Source organism: Barbus barbus (assembly GCF_936440315.1).
Source record: "Barbus barbus genome assembly, chromosome: 4".
Taxonomy (NCBI): Eukaryota; Metazoa; Chordata; class Actinopteri; order Cypriniformes; family Cyprinidae; genus Barbus; species Barbus barbus.
This window is the reverse complement of record NC_136732.1, coordinates 25,750,763-25,777,400: the sequence shown is the minus strand read 5'-3', so window position 1 is coordinate 25,777,400 and position 26,638 is coordinate 25,750,763. Positions and strand designations below refer to the sequence as shown.

Sequence of the window (26,638 nt, the reverse complement as noted above, 5' to 3'; positions counted from 1 at the left end):
AGCAATAGCTACATTGTGACATTTGCCTGAAATGACACCAATTACACTTGACAATTTGCAAGTTTTCATGAAAGATTAACTTAAAATCTTAAACTAACTTAACTTAAAATAAATAAAAAAGCACTGATTAAGGCAGTTCTTCACCCAAAAATGCACTCAACGTCAGGATGCTCAAGATGTAGACGAGTTTGTTTGTTCATCAGAACAGATTTGGAGAAATCTTTTATGAGCTGTTTGACGGCACCCATTCACTGCAAAGGATGCATTGATGAGCAAGTTATGTAATGCTAAATTTCTCCAAATCTTTTCCAACGAAGAAGCAAACTCAGCTACATCCTGGATGGCCTGAGGGTGAGTACATTTTCAGCAAACTTTCACTTTGGGGTGAACGGTCCCTTTAACAAATTAAACCGGGTTAGTTTTGACTTCATGTTGACTTTTTGCACACTAGTGAAAGGCTACTGACCAGAGTATGTGTGTGTCCTGGAGCTCTGTCTGAGTGTGGACTGATCCAGCAGGCTGGAGATCAGAGATGCATCACTGGCTGTACTGGTGAAACTCAGGTCTGACAGGGTCTGGTCTGTCTGAGGAGTCTGAGTCACGCTCTGAGACACGCTCTCAGACTCATACACAGATGAGCCCTGCTGCTGCCTCCTGCTCCGCACAGACCTGTGGGGAAAAATACAGCAAATCAATTACATTTGAAAGTGAGTATGCACTTCTAGTACACCCTATATATAGTCATATGTTGCAGCCACTTAATTGCAATTTATTTAAAATTGTGCAATTTTTCCCCATTTGCTGCATGAAAATATAAGGAATATTTAGGAAGTAAGGAGTATTTTCCTCTAATAGCTTTTGCAAGTGCTAGAGAAATGAGATTTTTGCAATCCCAGTTAAGATCTTATATAAATGATGCTAGGTTTCATAATGAATCGTGAGGATGTGCCATTTAAGATCACATGATCACAGAGTAAATTTTTGCTAATAGAAGGAATTCAGTTAATTTATATATAAAGTACTTTCGAAAATGTTTGAGATCGGTAAGATTTTTTAAAAATGTTTTTGACAGAGGCCTCTTGTGCTCACCAAGGCTGCATTTATTTAATCAAAAACACAGTAAAAATAAAAAAACAAAATAATTGTCACAAAATTAATATGTTTTCTATTTTAAAACCTATTAGGATTTAATATGTAATTTATTCCTGTGATGCAAAGCTGAATTTTTTTTGCATCATTACTCCAGTCTTCACCGTCACATGATCCTCAGGAATCATTTTAATATGCTGATTTGCTCAAGAAACATTTCTCATAATGATATATTTCTCATCCTGTATAAAACTGTTCATTTCTTTTTAAAAATGCTGTCCACTCTGCTTAATAGTATTCACTAAAATACAAAATGCTACTTGCAAAAATACTAATACTACTATACTTGCATGCTTACACTGTGTCAGTTTAATGGCCCATGATTAAGCACTGACACGCAAGTTGTACAAACTTATTGTAAGTTATGTAAAATATGCGCTGCCAGGATGATCGCACAAACGTATTTTTGGGGATTTCTTTTGGGGATAAGGCTGTAAAGATGGTATTTTCACCATATTATTAATTTTTCTTCATTCACTTTACTCAAGCACTAACATGTCAAGTCATTACAGGACAACCTCTTTTACTAGTGTAAGTTTACTTGCATATTTCTACAAATTTAAGATACCCTCATTCCCTTGAAGCAAAGATGTCCACAGTAATAAGACACATTACGCTTTACAGTTTTAAAAGTTTAAATTTTCCAGAGATGATGACAAAAACATGCTGCTCATTTCATGCAGAAGTGCTGGCACGAGGCTGTGCGGGTTTATCAATAAGAAGTAATGTTGCACACTTGGTTTGTTATCTTACACCAACAGAGAGATGAAGATCTGACCTGCTGACGCTGCTGCTGCTGCTGGTGCTGGCCTGCTTGTAGGAGCCGACATTGTGAATGCCTGTGCGTTCAGTGAGGCTGTTGTCACCATAAAAACCACTGCTGGTCTGAAGTCTCAAACTACGGCGAGACATTTTGGGAGAGTCGTACACGGGATTGATTTGATGCTCCTTCTCAAACTCAAGGGCTGCGGTTGAGTAACTTGAGCTGCAGGGCGAAAAAAAACATGTAAATATATATGTAAATATATAACATTTAGACAGGCTGCACAGACTAGTCACATGGTACAACCTGTGCATTACAGGTGCTCATATTTACAAGTTTAATCTTGAGACACCTGCAGTCAGTAGTAAAAAAAAAAAAAAAAAAGAATCCACTGTGAATCCTTTCCAATTGAGCACATTTACTTAAAATAAAAACAAACAAAAAAACCTGGAAGAAAAATACTAATTTTTAATTTGAATGACCCGGGAACATTCCACAAAACGAAGGAACGTTGAGAACTTTTCAAAACACTACTTTAAAACTCTCTGAGGCTATAATTACAGGTGACATATGTGAGTAAGTGGTGCACCTGCCCAAAATCACCCAGCCCTTAAAACTGGGTGTAGCAGTAAGAGAGGTCACAAAAGAGCCCTACGGCAACTCTACAGGAGAGACAGTCCTCCATCAAAGACATAGGACAAATTGTTGAGAAGATGACATCTGCCCACAAACCTGTCTGCCTCAATAAATCTGACTCTATTCAAGGCGGCGGCCTAGGTTTAAACAAAATTCATATCATTTTGGCTAGAGAAGATGAAGAAAGTTAAAAAGCTCTAATGAATGATTGAGGTATTTAATGTGAGATGATTTGCTGTGAACTACCTGCATATCATGTAGCATTACCCAGCATCAGGAAATCAAGAACACGTTAATGTGTAGTCAAATCTTTCAAGTAAATATTTTATTTCAAAGGAGTTCAGCTGACAAAACGTTTGGGAATCCCTGCTCGAGGATAACGCTCTCAAACACACTGATAAACAAACTGAAGAGTGCTTTTATAAACATCAGGATTAAGTTTAATATCTTTAATGGCCTCCCAGCTACTAGATCTAAACATCACTGAAACCTAACAGGAAGTTCATGATCCCTGAAAAGCAGCAATAAAAAAAGCATTTTCTGAGTTTAATGCATATCATTTACACTCATTATCACGTCTTTATCAAAAAACATGAAAAGAACTAAACTATAAATGTTTATCATATTAATCGTATGATATTTGCTTTATCAAATATGCCTTAAGCTTCATTAAATAATCAAGAAAACAGTTACATCTTTACTAATGAAGAATGAAGACAAAAAAATACAGAAATAAAATGCAAAAACAAAGCTATCTGAATGTAAATATTTACATATAGAGATAATATCTGTTTTAATTTTAACAGTAAACCTCTTGGGCAGCAATTTGTTTGCCAAAAAATAAAACTAATTGTTTAATTTTCATTTGATTAAATATCATTCCTGTGTCACTCGTGCCCCCAGATAAGCAGACGGATTACATCGGCCATCCCAACCAGAGCCAATTACAGTCTGAAGCTGCCTCTGGAGGGTAGGGATGTAACGATTACCGGTTTGACAAGAAATCATGATAAAATTTCCCACGGTTTGTATTACCGTTTCATTTTTTAATTATCATTAAAACCGTATTCGATTACCGCGATTTGAACAACTCACGATAAATAAATAAATACTGTCCAGCATAAAGCAGAGTTTTATATAACAGTCTCACATGCGCACAGCACGCAGAGTAGTTTAGTTTTGAGTGAAAACGGGGCGGAAAAGCTGGGAGCTTTTAAAAGAGTGCTAAGGGGAAGTATACAAATGAATACATTATGAATTAATTCATTATAAGAATGTACCTCTGAAGGTTCTGACTGTCTTCAGAAACGATTCGATGGCATAATGTTTTCATCTTCGCTCCATGTAATACCTAAAGGAAGTGTTCTTAATCGCAGTGCTGCTTTGTTCACTGTGGTTACTGGAAACAGCTGTATTCAGCTTTTCCATAAGCGCCACCTGCTGTCAGTGAGTGGATTTACAGAGACTTATATTTACATACAGCCTGCGTGCAGATTCTGTCTGGCCTAAAACGGACCGAATTTGCATGCCCTGCTGTAACTTTTGACCGGTTGATGGAAAAACAAGCTTATGTGGATTCTACACATTTAAACAATTCAGATAAGTTATCTAGAGTCATTTATGGAGCAGATAAAATACATATATTTATTAATCAATTATCATTTTGACAACCCTTTTCTTTATTTAAAGGCTGAAATGTGAGGTTTACCTTTTTATGAATCTTTTTCAAAGCTTTATTTGAACATTTAGCCTACATTAGATATTTGAACATGCTATTAAACTGTTGTCAGTCAAGTTCTCATTTAAAATCCGAACATCATTGCTAATGTTATTGCTTTAGTGATTATGCAAACAAAAAGTAATTTTATTTGTTGTTTGTTAAATATAAAACTTGGTGAAGTGATTTATGTGTCGGTACATTTTGAACATCTCCAGCACATTTGAACAATACCGTGATAATACTGAGTCCCTTAAAGGCCGTGTCTTCCTATGAGAAATACCTATTGGACGTGTGCCACATCAGATTAGCTGGAATAAAACACTCCCTCCCAAACCCAAAACTTCACTGAATTACTAGAAGGCCCTTTATCTTCAGTGTTCATGCTCTGAACCTCCAGCAATATGACATCATACATACTATATCAACTCCTAAAAGATTACTTCTTTGCCAATTTTGCAGCTGGTTTATTAATGACACAGGAAATCAAAGGCTTCTGTTACTAGCAACACCAAAAATAATTTATATATATATATATATATATATATATATATATATATATATATATATATATATATATATATATATATATATATATATATATATATATATATATATATATATATTATTTTTACACAATCTAAACAAAGAGTGAAGCAAAACTAAATGGAATTGCAATTTTTCTGATGAAAAATGTGGTTTAAAATGCAATTACTTTTTTTTCTCAAAGTTTGCTATGCTTGTAGGGCTGCAAAATTTGGCAAAAATTGTGAGATTATATCAATATGGCTATAAAATAATAATAAAAATGAATATTACAAACAAAATAATAAATATTAATATTATAATATTTCCCTATAAAATGTTAAACCTTTGTTAAATCACAAAGTTCATTTTGGAAAACATTTACTTAAAGTAAAAAAAACTTGCCTATAAAACTAACACTAAAGTCTGCAAATAAATACACCAGATGTTTTTCTCCCCATTGCATAAATATTATTGATGTTCTTATGCATGTTGACTGCTTTTCATTCACTATCCAGGACCATCATTCCAAAAACATACTTGAGTTTTGCAAAGAAACGCTTATGCAGGCAAATTTACATTGGTTTACAAAACTAATTTCAAGAGTAACGCTTTTTGACAAATGATTTGACATAGCCGTTGCACGACAGAGATTTACTGCCTGATGTTTTATTGCAGCATGCCTGGTTAGGACATTGTATTAGTATGCTAATTAAATGATTAGCACACTTTTTAGTACAGATAGCAGGCATACAAAGGTCAAAGACCTCCCCAGAATCCATCTTCCACTCACACAATGAGAGAAGTGACGACTGACAGGAGGAAATGGGTTTATTGAGTGATTAGGGAGAGCACACGGAGCTCTCAGTGAGATTAAGAAGCTCAAACTCACGAGTGTCTGAGCTCAGAGTTCAGCGAGCTACTACAGGACCTGAGTGGGGTTAACGGTCAACAAGCAGCGGCTTCTTGATCCACTTCAGCTTCATTACTGCATCAGCTGACCCTCTTGACCAATCACACGGTTCCCACTTATTATCTCAATATTTTTTCCTTCTTCCTTCACTTCACTATACGATATTGATTATTCTGTTACACTCACAGTTAATACCTACATAGGAAAGCACTGATTTTGAAACAGTAATCTAAAAAGCCCATAATTATATTGATAAACAATAACCAATATTATCTAAGCTACACTATTTTATTTTACATAAATACGTTTAAACATTAAAAAGTTTTCAAGTGAATTCTGGCCGTAATATATAATTACATAATATAATTGGTATATTATGGCTGACAAACAGGGCTGTGGAGTAACGGAATACATGTACCAGCATTTCGTAATCAGGATTTAAAAACCTAGTAACTTTAATCCGTTACAGTTACATGAAAAAACAAAGCATTCAGATTACGGTTACATTTAGTAAAAAGTGGGAATACTATCAGGATTACATGCGTTTCGTTTAAAATTAAATAAATGAGTTTTTTGACATAACGTTATATTTATCACAACTTCATCATACAGTATTTTAGGGCTGAACGATTTTGGAAAATCTAATTGCAATTGTTTTTACCAATATTGCGATTGCAATTTTAAAGCTGCAGTCCGTAACTTTTACCTCTTTGTCGCCCTCCATGTTTGAAAACCTGGAATTGCAGTTTCTTGCGGAATTATCTTTCGTGCGCGGGTTGTGATCTGGTGTTTCCCGACGCTTCAGTTCAGTTTGCAATGAGAAGTACTTGCACGTCATTGTTCATGCTGCAGTTTATCAGAAGAAAGGGTCTGATTCAGACCGTCTGATGTTATTTTAAAAAACAGCAGCTCAAGCATCTCTTATTCAACATCATAATATCTTACAAGAAAGTATTCTCGCAGTTTTATTCATTTGACCACTTCTAGACCAGGTGTAATAGTTAGTTTCTGGAAGCATCTTTGCGATCACGAATGCAATTCCATTCATCAACATAGCGGCTTTGCACTTGGTTCTTATCAATCATTATATATTTTTTTATTCATTTATAATCTTAAGTTTTAATATACATGCTGCTAACTTGGAAATGTCAAGATATGCGAGCAAAAAATGCTCCTGACAGTTCGGCAATATGACACGAGCAAGAGTGCTGTTTTTGTTCCGTTTCTGCGTTCGAATCCAAATCCGCGTTGTCTTGGGCGAATCACTGATTCACTAAGCCTTTCATAAAAACTTCACTTCAGCCGTTTTGAAAGAATCGTTTGAATGAATCAGTGATTCAATCACGAACTTCTGCCACCTGCTGGCTGTTTTAAGTTTCTCATCTAAAAGTAGGCATATTTCTATATTCAGAATTTAGTATTTAAAACATTAATCTCATAACATTATTTATGCAATTATAAATACGGTCTAAAGGCATCTTTACACAGGAAAGCCGGCACAGAAACAATAACAACAATTTTTAAATTAGTTTTAACAAAAACAAATGCTATAAAATTAAAGAACAAATATAAAAAAAGAACAAATAATGTAAACCACGAAATAAATAAAAAAACAACATTTTAAAATGTATATTTCCTGCACGTGCAGGAAATACAGTGTTTCATGCGCTGGACGGTTTGTCACAATGTTAGCGTCTGTGGTAGCTATTGACAGTATTTTCTTTTTCTTTTTCTTAAAATTGTTCCAATTGGAAAAAACACTTAAAATAAATGATGAATTACTGCATTGGGAACATTGCCGCATGATTAAAAGAGGACAAAATTAGTTTCAAAGAGCCAGGAGGTCACTCAGGCCACCACAAATGAAAATTGATACTAGCGTTAACTTTCCAGGGGAGACAGCAGATGTCGCCAGACCGTTGTGTGTGGGTGAAATGTCATCCGGAAGGAAATGTTTTTTGGAATGTAACGTACAAAATCACAGTGATACTAACTGGGTTAAACATTTTAGGATGAGTCGAGATACTTTTATGTCCTTAGATAATGAACTTATACCAGCTCTACAAAAGCAGGTTACAAACTGGCGAAAGCCAATTAGAATTAGAAAAAAAACTTTTACAAAAAATTTACAATAAGAAAGGCTAAATATTTTTATGGCAAAAGACAATTCGTGCTTGGCTCTTTCATCTCCCAGAAACTACTATCAGAGGCAAAGGGTGCTGTGGTTATTCAAATACTGTGTTTTCACTTCCTTTATTATAGCTCGGCTAAAGCAGAACAAAAACACTATTAAGTAACTTCAGTGCATTCAGTGTGCGCATGCACGCACGCACGCACACACACACACACAAAGTATCGTACAGCTGATACTCCAGCAGCTGCAGTGAAACAGACTCAAACCACAAGTATTCCCGTCATGCAGGATACTTCCCAACATGCACATCTTCTACAATCTTGCCTAACATTTTACACTAAATCTAAACTCTAAAAAGAGTTTCCAGATGTCCAAACCAGAAGCAACTATATTAAGAAGATTCATATTTCTTGGTGCTTCTGTCCCAGTTTCACACAGATTCCTCTGACAATGCAACACGTCACACACGTAAGTTGTAATGTAAGGGGTAAATGACAATTTTCATTTTGGGGTGGAGTACCCTTTAAGAGAAACTGCTTTATTTAAAAAAAAAGCAACTTATTTAAAGGGGTGGTTGATTGCGATTTCACTTTAATGTTAGTTAGTGTGTAATGTTGCTGTTTGAGCATAAACAATATCCGCAAAGTTACGATGCTGAAAGTTCAATGCAAACAGAGATATTGTCTTTTAAAATTCTGGCAGTTTAATGCCTATAAAAACGACTGGTAAGGGACAGCGAGTTACTTCCCGGGTCCAATATATCCCCGGGAACACGCAACGAAGGGGGCGAGGCCACGATGCGCTGCTTTAGAGAAGAGGAAGAGAAAACTAGGTGCACGTAAAAAAAATCTATTCACATATGAATCGCGATTCTGTCTTCTAACGATTCTGATGGCTTCACAAGTTTCAAAATCAATGTTCTAAAACAGCAGTTCTTAATACTGTTAATACTTACTGTTCTTAATACTCGCGTCGCCCTGTCTGCATCTCTCTCTCATTCAGATCAGCTCCAACAAACTGTTCCAATTATACACTTATTTTTACATAGCAATGAGAAGCGTTATACATGGACGCGTGTGGTTGCCTTACTATATTAAGGCTTTAATTAGGATAAACCGTATATTAAAAGCTAACAGAAGCATAGCACTTACAAATAACAGCGTATCTAAAAGTATGAACCAACAAAAAACATGCAATTAAAAGCTGTGCTTGTACAGGTTCTGCGCGATCTCTTCACTAATATCCTCTGCTTCTCATTCGGGCTCAAATTGATAAGCAATATAGATGTAGACGCCGCCGCCGTTGTTTACAATACAACCGGAGCACATGCCGCTGAGCTGAGGGGCGGTAAGTTCAGACTGGGGGTCGACCGATTATCGGCACCGATATTAACCTGTTAACCTTCACCCCCATTTAGGGCCTCGCAGGTGAAAATAACCTACCTAAATTAAAATGGTAACAGTTTGTGACAAAGTGTGCTTACACAAACAAATTAGGTATCTTTGGAAAGAAGAGACTCTGGGGTTTACTATCTATCATCCAGAGTTGATAATGCTCAAAAAGATAAAAAGTTATAGGCACTGACGTGCCTTGAAAAATATTTTTCCACACTGAATGTTTTTTTATTTCATATACAAATACATGAAATAAGTCCTGGAGCAATCCAGAAAAGTAATGGATCGAAAACCATGTGTCTCATGAGTTCATATTTCAAATTTGAAGAAGATACCATGAAAAATGAGATTCCTGCAATATTTTTTCTGAACCTATTTATAGTCCCCCCCACCCCCCTGTTTGAGGAAAAATAACCACCAAATGGATTGCAGAATTATACAAGCTATTTTAGTCATTATACATGTTCCTGCATAGTTTTTCAATTATAAAATAATAGACAGATTTATTTGAGCACTAAAAAATACAAAAATAATTATTTGAGTAATAAAAAAGGAAAAAAAAATAGAAAAAAAATGCTTTGTATATAGTATGTATACTGAAGTATTCTTCGTTATTCGTTATTACAATGATAAATATCACTGCCAGACGTGAAGTGATATTGTCAGACATGGTCATAGACTCAGTAAACACACGCTGATGTGCTTCTATTCAGATGATAATAAAACAGATGGGCCATATAATCAATAATAGCTGATCAATGAATCACAATGATAGCCGTCATAGAGTCGCTAATAAACACGCTGATGTGCGTCCATACATATTATAATCATGCAGACACGGCCACATTCCCCACACAATACACACATACACATATAAAAATGTAGAAGAAAAAAAAAACAGTTTTTTATGGATAAAGCAGATCGCTAAGTTACGCCCCGCTCAGATGACAGTGTGCGTCACTGCCGGCTGGAGGGAGCGCCAAATTCAAATAATCTATATTCCGCTTTTCTGAGACTTTTTTTCCGTAGACGGTCTCATTATGTTTGTAAAACCGTATGCTGCAACATTGTTTTGTTTTTTTACCACCAAGACGCTGTTTTTGAGCGTAATTTATTCCATAACGGACGCGAACAATAACTCTCTGAAGAAATGAAACGTAAACAAAGGAATATTCATCCTTATTACAACGTTACTGTTTCGCTGGACTAAAAGTGCTCGCTGGGATGTTGTTCTGTGGGCCCTTACCTCTCTAACTAAACTGGGATTTCAGCAGTGGACGCGTTTGTGGCTTGTTATTACAATGATAAAGGTACGTACTGCTTTTTTATTCTGCGTGTTTGGATGTGTACTGCTTACACAAATGTAGCAAATTTGTGCCACTCATTCCTTATAAGCTTTCCATCGAAAAACAGCGATCTGTCGTCGATGCTTGAGGCTTAGACCCTCAGAATGATATATAGTTTGTCAAGATTAACTTTGTCCCGTTTCATTTATTCTATTAGAAAACAATGACACATGCAAACAAAGAGCGTTCAGTGCGAGGTCGCTCTGGTGAACGTTAACAGGATAAGGATTTTTATGATAATCGGTAGCGGTCATTTTCAAAACCGATGTGCCGATAAAATTATTTAATTTTGAAACGCGCTATTTGGCTCTGATGCAGCCTGTCAGAACTCACCACTCTGTGGCCTAGAGCAGTCTCCGCCCACCGCGCATCTGATTTGTTGAGAGTCAGGAGTCCGACCAATCAACATGGAAGACTAAAGGCCCCCCCACACCGAAAGCGCTTGCAAGCTGGTGCTGCTTCATCACGCATCAGTTATCTCTCAAAAGGCAGCAGCAGACGTTGCTCAAGTTGCAATAAATTACAATCCACTACAATGAAGTTGTAAAAACCTCAATATTATCTATTTATGGTTTCCGAGATGGGGGAAACGCAGGGGGAATCGCGGAATCCAGCGTTTACTGTATAACGTGGAGTCACGGAATTAGTCAAAGTTTGGATGAATTAATCAAAAGTAGGTCAGTACACTTAAATCGACTCACAATATGGACTATCTGTAAACATTAAGCTGCAAAAAGACTATTTAAATATGAATTCTGCATGTTCGGCGTGTCTCTGTATATGTGAATGGCACAGACGCGCGGTTTTGACACACACACACACACTGAAGTGCGCGACGCTCGCGGTGTTTTCCGCATCTGCCATGTCACTAAATGAGGACATAAATATATGAACATCATCCCCAGAACTGCTCTGAGAGTTACTTCATGAGCATTTGACTGTTTCGTTTGAGTAAAACGATCGTCATATCATAAATAGGCTACAGAAACTTAAGAGGTCTTCATGGCAACCCGTCAAAATAAAAGTTTGGTTTATTTACTAATACTACTACAATTATTACAACTTTTGTTTAAAAGAACAATCACACAATACGCTATTTCTTCCATGATTTAATTTTAATAGTAAACCCATTTGTTTGCCAAATTTGAGTTTAACTCTCATTTGATTAAAAGATAAATTAAATTAATGTTTTATGCCTTCATTTGCACTGCACTGTAAATGAAAACTAATGGAAATTACTGTCACATAGGCCAAGATTAAGATACTGTCACATAGGCCAAGATTATGATAACGGAAATTGGGACATTTCAATAGGCTATTGAACCAAGTGTGCCTATAACAGGCTATTAGTGTTATAGTTTCATTAAAATAGTTGCGGTCTTCTTCACAACTTCTACAATGGAGCTATGAAGACAATTAAATTATTTACACTTATTATATACATTGCGCTTTTTAAATTAATCAATTGATGTGCATTAGATGATGAATTGCATAGTCCCCTCTTGTAGGTTATGATTTAGTCAACCGAAAATAATTAATCAAGAATTATGAGAGGTTATGCTATTACACATACATTTCTAACATGTAAATTATTGAAGCCAAATACTTACATTTCCCCAAGCTGTTTAGCTGTAGTATTTAGTATTCATAGGCTTAATCATGAAGCATACAGTGGCCCCACTTTTAACTCTCTCTTTATATATTACCCTTATTGTAGATGGATGCATGGGGGAAGACAAGAGTAAGAAGTGCAACCAACACTAGGGAAGGCCATTTTTGTCAGAGCCCTTGTTATTCTTAATTTTGACATTCATTTTCATTTTTACACCAGACATATATATCGGTTCAATATATTGGTTATCGGTCTACTTTGTCTGTAATAATCGGTATCGGCCCTGAAAAACACATATCGGTCGACCCCTAGTTCAGACGCGCAGTAGAGGCGGTTTAGCAAATTACAACACACTGGACCAGCTAACCAATCAGAGCCCCTCATGTATTCCTGAGGGAGGGGCTTCATAAAACCAGGAAATAATCGGGGCGTTTATCAGAGAAGGGACAGAGCGGTGTGGAATAAAGGTAAATTATGTGAAAAATAATGCCTTTTTTAAAAATCTAAGCATGAACACATGTTTGACTGCACCCCATAAACACAATCAAGCCTAGGAAAAAAAAAAAGTCAACCACCCCTTTAAACAAGATTAACAACTTATAACTATATTGATAATATAGCATGCACTTTCATGCCTCTGCTATACTGCTTTTATAAAATGGCAATTACACATTACACAAATTTGTGTTTCATCACTAACAACTCTTCAGTTTAGTAATTCATTTCATAATATGTAAAAGCTATTCAAATTTAAAGGGCACCTATTATGCAAAATCCACTTTTACATGGTGTTTGGACATAAATGTGTGTTGGCAGTGTGTGAACACAACCACCCTACAATGATAAAAATCCACCCACTCCTCATTTTTTAATCCCCTTTAAACCAAGTCAGTCTCACTAGGCCTGCCGTTTTGACTCTCACCGCAGTGTGACGTCATATTTCGGAGGGGCGGGCCACGGGGGTTGACTGACAGCCCTGCGTTGCTATAGTTTTCGCCCTCAGCGGTTACACTGTCCTTCATTTTCTCCGCGCTCGAGCAGCTGTGACGTCAACAATGTCTCGCAAGCAATCCCGTGCTCTGTGTTTGGATGTAAGACTGAACATAGGAGTCTTCATTTTCTCCCAACATCTGAGCTGCTGAGGACACTGTGGGCGCCACACTTGTGAGATTAGTTTGCGCCGTTCGTAGCGCGGCTCGGTCCATTGATCTGCGCCAATGACAGGTCAGCGCGGTGCGAGCTCTGTAACATCACGCTGTTTCGTCCCACTTTCAGTGCATTTGACTCCCATATGTACGACTGAACACCGGTTCCCTCGCTCTCAGTCATGTTGCTTCTACCAGCTGTTTATCGCTGTAGATATGCAATGCAGAGAGACATATACGCGATGCCCTCTTCTGGAGACTCATTTGCATATACTCCAAATCAGCTCGTTTTTAGACACACCCCAAAAATGTTATAGCTGTCAAAGCTGTTATAATAAATTATCTATGGGGTATTTTGGCCTGAAACTTCACAGACACATTCTGGGGACACCCAAGACCAATATCACATCTTGTAAAAAGGGGCATAATAGGTGCCCTTTAAATAGGGCTGTATACCTTGGAGAACCTGGCGATACGATACATACCTCGATACACGGGTCACGATTCGATACGTACCTCGATACAGAGCTGTCTCGATACGATTTGATACAATGTGACACGATTCGATACGATTCAATAAAAATACATGGGCCAGAGCCAATTAGTTAATGCTGAACACATTTACTCAACAAACAGAACTCTGCATTTTTCTTCAATTTATTGAAGACAAAAGTGGATTATAACAAAGTGCATTTTGCTTAAATATTTGCAACTTTAAGTGCTCTGATTAAGTGTACACAAATTGTATTAATCTGGAAATTAGTCAACATTTAACTTTCCAAGGGTACAGTTTGAGCTCACACAAGCACAAAATCTTCTTCTTATTATTCTTAACTTCTTATTAAATCTTCTTATAATAATTTTTTGTGACACCGTACTGCCATAACATATTTCACTATGAAATCACTTAAATGCTACATCTTGCTTTAACATTTTCCATGAGTTTTTTGAAACTCGCGGGCGCCGCTGCGCCCCCTAATGGCTGGGCGGAGTATCGATACTAAGGGCTAGAACATCGATACTGTATCTTTTTTTATTATATCGGTATGCATCTAAGAATCGATATTTTGAGCACACCCCTACCTTTAAACTCAACTGCAACTACTTTTGGTTTAATCATATCAAATAGTGGTTCCCAAACATCTACTCCAACTATTTTTTATCATTTTCAGATCGACTCACTGCTATCCCGGTTCACACACAGTGAGCACCAGCTCTAACACAAAACCCAGCACGATTTCGGTGGAAAAGTGGTATCAGTCAGTGCAACGTGTGGGGTACAAATCCTTATCTGCATACGAACGTCAACACATCTACACTGTTTTTGCTTAGCACACATACACAATACATTCACAACCAATGGTTTTATTACCTAGCCTATTAATTCTGTGTAACTAGCCTGAGGTCAACAACTGTGAAGGCAGAAGCACCACACCTGCATACTGTCATCCAACCCTTCACCTGGCACACAAATAATACTCTACTACACCTGAACATAACTGCTGAATAAGGATTCAAAATTTACCAAAAACACAGATTTTAACATCTTACAGGTAGAACTCGAGAAGTTCTTTGTCTACAACCACAGACTCATAAAACTTCAGCAACAAACAAGTTTTACCTGACATGGAAATACTTAAACAGAAATCCCTAATTATTTGCTGAACGTCGGAAGTTCGCAACCAGTTACACAAATCTCTGTAAGGTCCACTAGAAGTGAGATTCGCTATAAACAGAAAGAATACATTTGGGAAGTGCGCTGTAGTTCCACCCAGCAATCGCTTCTTCATTCTCACAGTGATCTCACCTGAGTGAATAGGTATATCCCGTGTTATCCGGAGTACACTGAGGAGGGGTATAAGTGTGCAGACGGGAAAAATCCATGGTAATTCGCTGAGCACGCTGTGAAGATCAAACCAGATGTGAAGAGCAGACTTCTCAAACTACAGCAACAGCTAAAGTGTGATGATGGGTGTGACTTCAATGCATAAACATCACAGTCACACCCATGAAAGCATGCACACAATGAACACACACGGTCTGCGGTTCAGCCTGCCTCTAGGAAGAATCCTGATCAGCAACATAGGAACAACTTTTGTTTTTTTTAATTGTTTAGTCGCATACAGGTGACTGAACAAATAGCTAGTGGTAACTATAGACAGCTATAGACTTTGATAGTAAACTGTGCTCTTTAAATGTGGAAACACTTCATCTGATATTGTTGATCAAACAGGAAGTGACAGACCCCACCTACACCTTCACCTTCACAGATCAACAACTGTCCAGTGTGACTAGCACTTACAGGACAGCGAGAGCACAGAAACTTGAACATGTATTTACACAGATATGATTAACGAATGAAGACTTCTGATATATTTATAAAAACTGCATTCACAAAGCACAATCCCCTGGCAATTAAATATTATTTTTATAGCTGAGCATTATTAGCTACACTTATATCCACTATAGAAATTTTGGTAAGAGTTTACACAAATTACAATTCATTAATTAGGTATCATGAACTACACTGAAAAGAAAATTGCTCAGAACTCAGAAATTGCTAGTACATTTCACAATTATAAAGAAACAGCAAGAAACACATTGAATTAAACAAAATGTTGTAGAAAAATTAAAATAGCATTTCTTTTTAAAATGTACTCTGTCTTTTTGTTGTCAATTTTTTTTTTACAACTTTGAAAAATAATTTTTACCAGTGTAAATATGCACAATGTTTGTACAGCGATTATTAACATTATTATTATATTTATATTATTAATATATTTTTACATTTAATAAATAACTAAATTAAATTATAATTAAATTAATTACCATGTTATAAACTAATAAATTATAATTAATTAAACATTATTAATTAAGTATAATGTGAATTATCAAAAGTATATTTATGAATAAACATTAACCTTAATATTAGGGATGCACGATATTAGATTTCTGCCGATATCCGATATGCCGATATTTTTCAACTCATTTTGCCCGATACCGATATATTTCCTTTTGTTTGGAAACAACACCAAATCTCTCCTGTGCAGAAATTATAAGCAAAACATTTTTCATTTTGGTTAGCTTTTAACAAGAATACAATACACCTCTGACCTTTAAAACAAAACATACCCCTTATTTTATGACATTAATTACTGCTTTATTTAATCAGAAACGCAGTCTAAATGTTATTTGTGTATGCTATTTTACTTTTAATTGAATTAGAAGTAGGCCAACAGCGCCCCCTACAGATTAAAACTCATTACAGAGCGGGCGTTAGGACCCGGGGGAGGCTGTCACTGCTGCCGCTGCACGTGCTATTACTGTTTAGTCTAGGCGCCTTCAACTTGAAGCAGTGCTGTGCAGAATGATCACTGTATGACATCAAAGTACCGCAAGAGCGATTCAAATGCATCCTTCTGCTCTCTTTACTCTTTACGGTACTTTGATGTCATTCAGTGATCATTCTGTAAAGCCGCATTGACACTACCTGTGACTCTGTCGCTACCTTTCGCCCTGGGTGGCGATTTAAGTCGCTAGTGGGCGTTTATGAATGATATTCGTCACCGCAATAGCTGAGAGAGGATCACGTGAGGTCTACTGTTGCTCGTATTGGCTGTCGCTCCCGAAAGTCGCTCTTCATTTGCATAAAGTTAAAGGATTCTCAACTTTGTTGTGTCCCTCGACACGCCCACATCCGGTCATTGTCGCCGGAAATCGCCAGCTCTCTATTGAAATGAATGGGATCTTGTCGCTGGTATTGTGAACGCGGCTTTTGTGCTTTCACAGATTAAATGCAGTGATCCAAAAGAGTGAATCTAATCACCATACAGACAAAACTTTGCTTCAATAATAAGCCACACTGCTGACGTGATCTAATCACGAGCACACCCTGAGCACATGCGAGTTAATGTATTCCTCTTATCGGCAAGACATACCGGCATAATTTTTCATAACGGGCCGATGCCGATATTTACATTTAAAGCCATTATCGGCCGATTCCGATATGAGTCCAATAATATCGTGCATCCCTAATTAATATCAAAGATTATTTAACAAATGCTGTAAAATTTGCAGTTGTTAGTTCATGATACCCTATGCATTAACAAATGAAAACTAAACTCTTATTGCAAATGGCTACTTAAATTTCCATGAAATTGAATGAACAAAACACTATGGTGTCAATTTTCACAATATTCAGATAATAATAAGAATACTCTGAATTACCCAAAGTCAAATTTCATGTTAATTTTGTTTACCTTTCCTCTAACTGCATGTCTTCTTGACATTCTCAAAAGCAGAGGAGATCCAGAAAGCCAATCTCCAGTATCTAAGAGACAGGCTGAACATCCAGAGAAAATCTTTTCCACCTCTTTTTCTGGTCTAAAACGCACATTTCACAAGCCCAAACAAGCACAGCTATGTTTCAAACATGACCTGCCACTAATAATGCAATAAAACAAGTCAAAGGTGAAAAGCATGAGCTCCTTTCTTTATGCACAAGACAGACAAAAAAAGAGAGTCAGGATTTATGCTTTCATCTTGATCTAGTCACACCTTCACGGCCTTTTGCAAACGTATCTCTTATTGGAAAAGGTGCATTTGCATTTATAAACAAGATAGACACACAACTCTCCAGATTTGACGTCTCATATCTGCGCCTCTGCTACATTTGGGATTGCAACATTGGTTGCGTAAAAACTAGTGAGCTGCCTAACTAAACAGCACTTTTGGGAATAGCAGACGCGTTTTGGACGTTCAAATCGACAAGTATTTGCATGTCACGCAGCCTTCGATTCGATGCCCCAAAGGTGACTCGATTTCATTATTTAGAATGAGCCTACAATGCTGACTATGTAGGCAACTCACTAGGTTTTGACACACAGCCTTGAATTGCAACACGGTATCAGCGCAATTGTTTTATCTCAATGCGTAAAGGGGTTTCGGCGCATTTCAATAGTGTTTACGTCTTAAGGTTTGTATAATATATCATATATTTTACAGGATAAAAACCCTGATTGCGTGTATGACAGTTAATCCAGGGCCATGTTTTCTGTCAAGAGTTTGGAAAGAAAGGAGCTTCACTGACTGTCCGCCAAAGACTGTATACAATACACCTAAAATATCACTGTCTCTGTGTATATGGCTTGAATGAAAGCATAATAACAACAAAATATTCCAGTACTTGCCAGTTTGACCATCAGTTTCTATAATCTCTTGTTGTTTTGAAGGTAAGTTAGTCCAGTTCAGAAATGACAATCCAGTTCAAGGATGCGCAAAATGTGCGCCGCATCTCGACGGACGCATACAAATAAAAACAGAAATAACCGTGTATCCAAACACCAGACCCGAATTCCGCGAGCTTCGTGGGAATAAACCAAAGTTACGAGCTTGACTCACAATTACTACCAGGAAAATGCCAAAATGGCTTCCACAACAGAGTAAATCCAGAAGGATAAAGTCGTTCCTCCTATTTTCCAGACTCAACTGTCAATCACGCGGCATACTTTGAATCTATTGGTGGAAAAGACGCGAGCCACGCCTCTCCGCTCTACGTCACACAGTCTTGGCTATAAAAAGATTCAAAAGCGTCCGTCAGTAAAGCTTCACTTCAGCGTGCAGCGATGTAAATACAGGCATTTGGGGTCAAAATACACAGTAAATAAATGGAAAGAGAGCTTGTTGGTCGATATTTACGATTAAAAAAACACAACCTGAATCTGACTTTAGTCATAGTCTCTCGCAAAATCTGTCAAAAATACGCCCACTCATTTGTATCTGTTAATTTATAAAATACAACAAAAATGCAATTCATACAAAAATAACGTTAATACGCTTATTTAACGATTAACTTATTTTCCAAGTGTTTTGTTAAAAAGGTGTAAAAAAATCATAAGAGCAAAAATAAATAGTTTTAAGCTTTATAATAATATTTTATATAATATATATTATACAAATTATAATATATATTATTATTTTTTTAATCTCAGACATTTACCACTGATTTACTGTAGAATAATTAATGAAATTAATTCATCCATTTTTTTTTATTTACCAATCCATTGTGCCAAAGACAAAACCAGCCATTAATTGACTAAAAAGTCTTGCAATATCAAGCAAAGCAATCCCAAAAGCTGACTCAAGACAGGCACAGAATAACAAGTTTTAACACACAATGTACCTAACAGCTATTCAACAATCAGTCAATCACACTACACTCCAAAAACAATCCACTTCTCTTTGCAAATCACAAACCCGATCCTTTGTAGGCCTACAGAAAATTGCAAAAATAGACAGAGACTGACTTTATTGATCCCCCAAGGCAAATTCAGATGTGAAACATTGCAAGGCACAAGCAGATGCAAAAAGACCTTACTCAACAAATGTGGTGAAAGTGTGCCAAGAAACACAAATGCTCTGCGATCATTTTGAATAAAGAGCTGTAACCCATGTATTTCTTACAAAAAAGAAAGTGGACTCCCAAGCAATGCTTGAATTGTATGTCTACAAGTGAAACTTTCTCACAATTCAAAGGTCAAAGTAAACTACAGCAACACAATGAGCTGCATGATCAGATTTATGTCTCTTGGTGATATTGCATGACTGTATTTAGCAACTACCACCACCCGCCAAATCCACGGCGCAGCAGCGCCACCTTCCGGTCTCTCGGAGCACTGCCTCATAATGAATCATGTTTGAGGGATGAATGTACAACAGGGTGGAGTTACCGCCTAACGTCAACTTATAGCCTACAATTCAAACTCACTAGCCTACTGCTAGAGAACAAAGCTGATTTTTAAAGCAAACTGTGAAATAATTCTGCTATACATTAAGTTACATATCAAGTTGCCTTTCAAATGAGGTATAACTTAATACTTCATATACTTGAAACGTTATCAGCCTGTTATTTAAAAGTGTCAGATAATCACACTGAATAACAAAATAAGTCAGTAGAATAACAAAATAAGTCAGTATAATCGCTAATGGTTTACTGTTTGTTTCTTCCTGAGGTACTTCTGCAAACTCACCCAGGCGGCGGCGGCGGCGGTTGTCAAAGTCCACTGCTGTAGCGTTAACTACCCTACAGTCCTTCAAATACAACAAACGCCTGACTCATAAAGAGAGAGAGAGAGAGAGAGAGAGAGAGAGAGAGCGAGAGAGAGAGCGCGCGCGCGCGAGAGAAAGAGAGAGAGAGAGAGAGAGTGTGTGTGGAAGCCCCGCCCACAGTAACTACAGCAGCTCAGGACATACCCTACTGGAAATTTCCTCCACATTTCATTTTCAGAGTTGCGGTTGTCGGCACGTCTCATAATCCTGAAAATTAAATAGAGAATGACTGAATTAATTAATATTTATTTATTTTATTTCTGTATTTAATTATTTAATTATGCATTTAACGATTTATTTAATGATTTAATTTTGAGTAATTTTACCCTGCATAAATATAACTATTCTAATTCTAAACATTTAATGTAAAAAAATAAATAAAATTAAATTAAATAAAAAACAATGTAGGCCTATAGGCTTACCGGAATCATTATGGGAATATATAGCAAATTAATAGGCCTTCTATAAGATAGTGTAAAAATTCATCTGTAGGCCTACCTAAATGTATTTGGTGTGAAGGAATCTCCTGTTGGTTTTACGTCCAAATGAGCCGACGGCAAGTAACGGGGTGGTGCTGCAGATGAAGACCACAGTACAGACACTCAGAGACCCGGGTGAATGACAGACGCGTGTTTTAGGATAGCCTATGAAATCATCTTCTGCGGACATACAGGAAATGATTCGCATCTGTACGTCCAATAGCCTACTATAAACACCAGCACCGTGCACAGTGCTATACAGTCGCATCTGTGGGGAAGGAAAGCCTTTATTTGATTTTTCCCATATTCAAACCGAAGCTCTAGCCTGCATTGTGATATAAAGGTAGGTGTTGATGCTGAGATTTTTAACATCTGCGCGCGGTTATCTGATAGCAAACACATCTTTACAGATAAAAGAGCAGTAGCACTAGCTTTGATAGGATAGCCGAGTTTGTTTAAAATCTAAATGTAAAAGCCTGCATTGTTAGCAACGTGACTGCTGCTGTGAAAGCCCAATCTACTGAATTAAAGAATACGACAGGATCATGCTTCTGTTTTATTCTTGCCTATATCAGATAGCTATAACACTTGCTCGAACGTTTGCGTTTCAATATTTAGGCTGCTCCAGCTGTGTGGGGAAAACATGGACAGTTATGAGGATTTCTGCGCACGCCTTCTGTCTAAACTGCAGTCGGAAAAGATGCATGAGAAGAGCTGCAGTACCGCACCTGCTCGAGGGGTGGCGCACTCGCTCATCTGCTTCCATGGCAGGCCGGTTTTAGCTCCTGTGGTGAGACATGATATGTGATATTTTATGACAAGGGAGTCAGATGTGTAGTCTGTATGCTGTATGCAGTGGACTCTCAGAAAAAAAGTTACCCTCTTAAAAGGTACTAATATGTACTTATGAATTACTAATATGCACTTTTAAGGTACTTATATCATGCGCCATTTATGGGTAAGTAAGGTACAGAGATGTACCTTTTAGCTTTTATTACTGATACTGTCTAGTAATAACTTTGTACTCTTTTTCTGAGAGTGATATTATTCCGTATGTGTCATAGTTGTAGGTTTAATGTTACACAGTCTGACTGCAAAGGGTTCAAGTAAGGTCTCTATCATAATTTTTGACCATTTTTTTTCTTTGTGATGATAAACTTTAAGCTTAAAACAAAGTCTTAGCACAAGAAAAATATAGTAATGAAACATTATTTATAATAATAATATTTAAGCCAATTGCACATTGTCTCTTTTTTTAAGTTTTCTGTTGACTGATTGATTGATTTTGCCTTCTGTTTTTCCAGCTAAGTGAGAAACAAAGAAGGGAGATGGTTGAATACAAGAAAAAAGCTTCACAAATGGAGGCCGAGAGACAGATTCATTACAACAAAAACCTCCTCAATCAGATTCAGACCATTCTGTGGACCAATAAGGTAAGAAAATTAGTGTTTCATCAGTTATAGGCACTTTTATGTACCAGGGACTCATTTATTTTTATTAAAACTTGTATATTTCAGCTTTTTTTAAAGTGTTTTATTTTATTTTTTTATGTTATATGTATATTTGTTTGATATTTTTATGATTTTTTTGTTTGTTTTTAACCCAGACATTAAATGTAATTTAATTTTATTTTATGAATGAAGCTGCATTTATTTGGTAAAAAATATGGTAAAAACAATACTATTGTGAAATATTACTATAACTTCAATCTAACTGTTTTCCATTCAAATGTAATTTATTCCTGTGATATAAACCTGAATTTTCAGCATCATTACCCCAGTCTTCAGTGTCACATGATCCTTCATTTAAAGTTTAAAATCATTTAAACTGATAAATATATTCACAGTTTGTTCATTTTTAGAAAACAAGTTACAAAAGCTGTCACTTGGGCAGTACTCTTTCAAAAACTACTAATATAGACCTTTAAGGTACCAATATGCTCCTTTAGGGGTAAATGAGGAACAAATGTGTATCTTTTGAAAAGGTACCGCCCCCGTGACAGCTTTTGTACATTTTTTTAAGTGTGCACAGTACTGTTTTACTGTAGTTGGTCAAATCAGTGCAGCTTTGGGGAGCACAAGTGCTTTTGTTTTTTAACATAAAAAATTATTTCACACTTTTAAATAAAATAAAAATATTAATTATAATATTAAAATAAAGTTTGATTTAATATATTATTTGATATATATATTAGTGCTTGTAGTGGTAAAAACAAGCTTCAACCTTTCCAATTTTGTCCCTTGTTTCTTGGCCACACAAGTTTATTAAACCAAAATTAGCTTGAATTGCAACATAAAACAAACAAACAACTTAAAGGCTAATTGCAGGCTTGTTGCACCATGCCATCTTAGCTCCATGCGCACGGTCGAAAGACAGCATGCTCTCACACCAGCGGCCCCCTCCTGTCTTCTTCTTCTTGAAATTTATTGGTGGTTGACAAACAACATCAAACTGATCAAACTGACTAACTACCTTCCCCCTTTTTCTTTTTATATTCTCTCCCATAATTTTGTTATTTTAAGGTACTGAAAAATAAAAATATAGCATTCATTTCTCAAGTTATTTTGTAATATCTCTCGTTTTAAATTGCGCCCCCCTCCTGTCAGGGATGGCATATCCTTTTAAACATTTTCCCTTCATACCTATAGAGGGCACACACTCAGAGAAATAAACAACATTAACAATAAAGCAGCAAACTAATATTCAAATGAACATATAGCTAAATGAATAAATGTAAATGTAACATATAGAAAAATTGAATAAGATAGTAAGCATGGCTTCTACAGTGCTGTCAAATGATTAATGCACCAAAATAAAAGTTTTTGTTCACATAGTATGAGTGTGTACTGATATATATATATATATATATTGTGTACTAATACACAATATATATATATATATATATATATATATATGTATATGTGTATGTGTGTGTGTGTGTGTGTGTGTGTGTGTGTGTATTTCTTATAATTTGTTGGGAATTTACTCTTGTATCTTGTTGCACTTGCATTATAGGCACCAAAAATATTGGACATGCCAAAGCCGTCAGAGCAGTGCCTGTCTCCATCTCCAAAAACAGACTACAGGAATGGTTTCACAGTACCTGATACTGCAAACATTACACCTACTGGGGTCACAGAGCCATACATTTTGTTTAATAAGCAACCGGTGACCCCTTCAGCTGAGCTGCCTGGGGTTATGAGAAGAAAGTCTGCAGAAGAAAAACAAATGCAAGAGGAAATTCAAACGGAAGGAGTTTGTCTGCAGAACCTACTGAAGAAATCACGTGAGTTTATAGAAAAAGAGCAAGGTAAACAGGGGTCAAAGGTCATCAGCAACACAATGGTTGGTCCAAGCAGGATCCTCTCTGAAAGCCCGTTGGATAAAGAAAACAGCTGTTCTTTGGATGGGACTGCCTTTGGTTTACCCTTTTATATTTCCTCACCAAACCAAACCTCTCCCAGTAACCTGATAAGCCCAGAACCTGGTCTAAATACCAGTTTAATTGCCAGACCCCACCGCGGACATCCTCGTCCCATTTCTGCTGGGAGCATCTTCTTTTCTTTCCCTGAAAACCCCAACCAGCCGAACATTCCAGTGAATGCAAGGCCACTGGAAGTAAAAACAATTGCAACGCAGGACAGGAAGCTACTCGGAGTGGATAATGTGAGTATGGGTCGATATGATGATCCCTCAAGGTTGAACGAGACCATGGGACGACTGGAAACATCTCCAGTGGTTCCTGAGCTCACAAGCCCTCTGTTTCGAAGGAGATGCCACACGCTGGATAGCCACCTGTCGTCACGTCATCAGAGTCCAGTCATAGACAGGAGCCAGGAGAGAATGCCTCGCTTTATGGCCGGGGTCACTGCGAGAACACCCACTCGACTGTCTCCTCCTTCACCGATGAACAAAACTTTCACATGGGACAGTCCCGTAGCAGCATTTATGGGGTCTGGGATCACCCCAGACTCTCCTTCTCATGCCAAACTACCTTTTGAGACTGAGAGAAACGGTGTTATTAGCACAGCACTGAAAGAAAGGAGAACAGGTAAGAACAGAGCAAATGTTAAAAGTGAAGGTTCAATTTAGGACCAAAATGAGTTTCAGTCCTATGATATCAAAGGAGAACATTTTAAAGTTCTGAAAAGATTTTTTAAATCTAGTTCTTCAGGACATCATCATCATCGTAATACCAAGGTCCCGTGAAATATGATGATCCCCTGGCAAAGGACCTTCCTAAAATATAGAACATTTTTAGAAAATTAAATAATTGGCATTTATAAGGTCATTGTACTAAAGTGAAAATAAATTAAATATTTCCATATACACACTACCATTCAAAAGTCTGGATTTTTACATTTTTTTTTTTTTTTTTAAATATGTCTCTTGTGCTTACCAAGACTGCATTTACTTGATCAAAAATAAAAAAATAGAGACTATTTCTACTATTTAAAATAATTTTTTTCTATTTTAATACATATTAAGATGTCATTTATTCCTGTGATGTAAAGCTGAATTTTCAGCATCATTACTCCAGTCTTCAGTGTTACATGATCCTTCAGAAATCATTCTAATATGATAATTTGCTGCTCAAGAAAAAAAAAATCTTATTATTATCAATGTTGAAAACAGTTGTTGCTTAATATTTTGCGGAAACCACAATAGAAACCACAAATAGAAAGTTCAAAAGAACAACATTAATTTAAAATAGAAATTTTGTAACATTATAAATATCTTTACTGCCACATTTGATCAATTTAATGTCTCCTTTCTGAATAAAAGTATTAATATCTTTCAAAAAATATTGAAATGATAACAGCTTCTGTAATAAATATTAGGAAAACATCTTTAAAAAGACACTTTTCCCTGCTTTCCCTTTTCTTAAAAACTCTGAAACCAAAACACTAATATAAATAACCAATAATGTCAAATCAAGATCTTAATGAACCATATAAGGAATACCACAAATAACCATATAGCAATTCAAGATTCTTGATAAGAAGAGTTAATCAGTGGTACCTCAAAGAACCACTTGAATGTCAATTTGAGAATAAAGATCAGATTTTTATCATTCTTTGATAAAGTATCCTCTCAGTTGCACATGTCTTTTCCTTAGATGAGATGCAATGGAAAGTCCATGCTCTAGAAGACATGCAGAGGTCTCTGGAGGACGATTATGCTTTCCGGATGTCGTGTCTGATGGTGGAACAAGAGAGAGAACAACTGCACCTCAGTCAGGTCAGCACTGCCTCTGCTCCAAACCTTTGAGAACTGGTACATGCTTACCATCTACCCAGGCAGCTACCTTTTAAGACTGCATCCTAACATCTGCTATGATTAGAATAACACATACACAAATATTGGGTCTGATAAATGAATAAATATACTCATAATCAACATTTCCCTGGGCTCCAGCTTGGATGAAGGTTTGACTGGGGATTTGACCAGAGCCCTGGTCTTTGATATGCATCAGTTTGACATTAGTCTGTTTCTCATTCAGGAGTCAGAGGAGCGGATCAGGAGACTGAGGGGTCAGGGTGGTCTGAGTCCTGTAGCAGGCGAGGACGGGTGTGAATTCAGGACAGCTGGTGAACGTTACTCTATACTGAGCCCCATGTGCCCTTTAAGCCCAGGAGACAGATCACCAAGACACCCTGTGCCAACCATTGGTATTATTTCAGTTCTTTCAGCCTGTGATCAATATCTTAAATTTGC

At 36.8% G+C, this 26,638-nt stretch overlaps 2 protein-coding genes across 7 annotated transcripts in view; one reads left to right on the top strand and one right to left on the bottom strand.

Moving 5' to 3' along the window:
* The window catches only part of LOC306868776 (SUN domain-containing protein 1-like), a 33,397-nt gene extending 12,946 nt beyond the window's left edge, over nucleotides 1–20,451 (bottom strand). For 2 of the 6 annotated variants that reach the window (XM_079415140.1, XM_079415143.1), the window contains exons 1-4: nucleotides 18,524–18,791; nucleotides 15,142–15,236; nucleotides 1,928–2,134; nucleotides 467–669 (exon numbers count right to left, since the gene is read on the bottom strand). In XM_079415140.1, coding sequence (XP_079271266.1) covers nucleotides 467–669; nucleotides 1,928–2,134; nucleotides 15,142–15,236; nucleotides 18,524–18,535 — 517 coding nt within the window. In that variant the 5' untranslated portion in view covers nucleotides 18,536–18,791. Of the gene's footprint in view, nucleotides 1–466; nucleotides 670–1,927; nucleotides 2,135–15,141; nucleotides 15,237–17,593; nucleotides 17,718–18,523; nucleotides 18,820–20,362 lie in introns of those variants that run through there. The other 4 variants (XM_079415139.1, XM_079415138.1, XM_079415142.1 and 1 more) reach the window with 4 other exon arrangements.
* A 1,112-nt stretch (nucleotides 20,452–21,563) lies between these two features.
* LOC306868325 (uncharacterized protein) lies at nucleotides 21,564–26,191 on the top strand (the record flags this gene model as incomplete). Its single annotated transcript, XM_079414429.1, has 4 exons — nucleotides 21,564–21,710; nucleotides 22,225–22,353; nucleotides 23,936–24,971; nucleotides 26,040–26,191. 4 exons carry the CDS (start codon nucleotides 21,564–21,566, stop codon nucleotides 26,189–26,191), a joined length of 1,464 nt encoding a protein of 487 aa, XP_079270555.1.
* Between the last annotated feature and the right edge of the window lie 447 nt (nucleotides 26,192–26,638).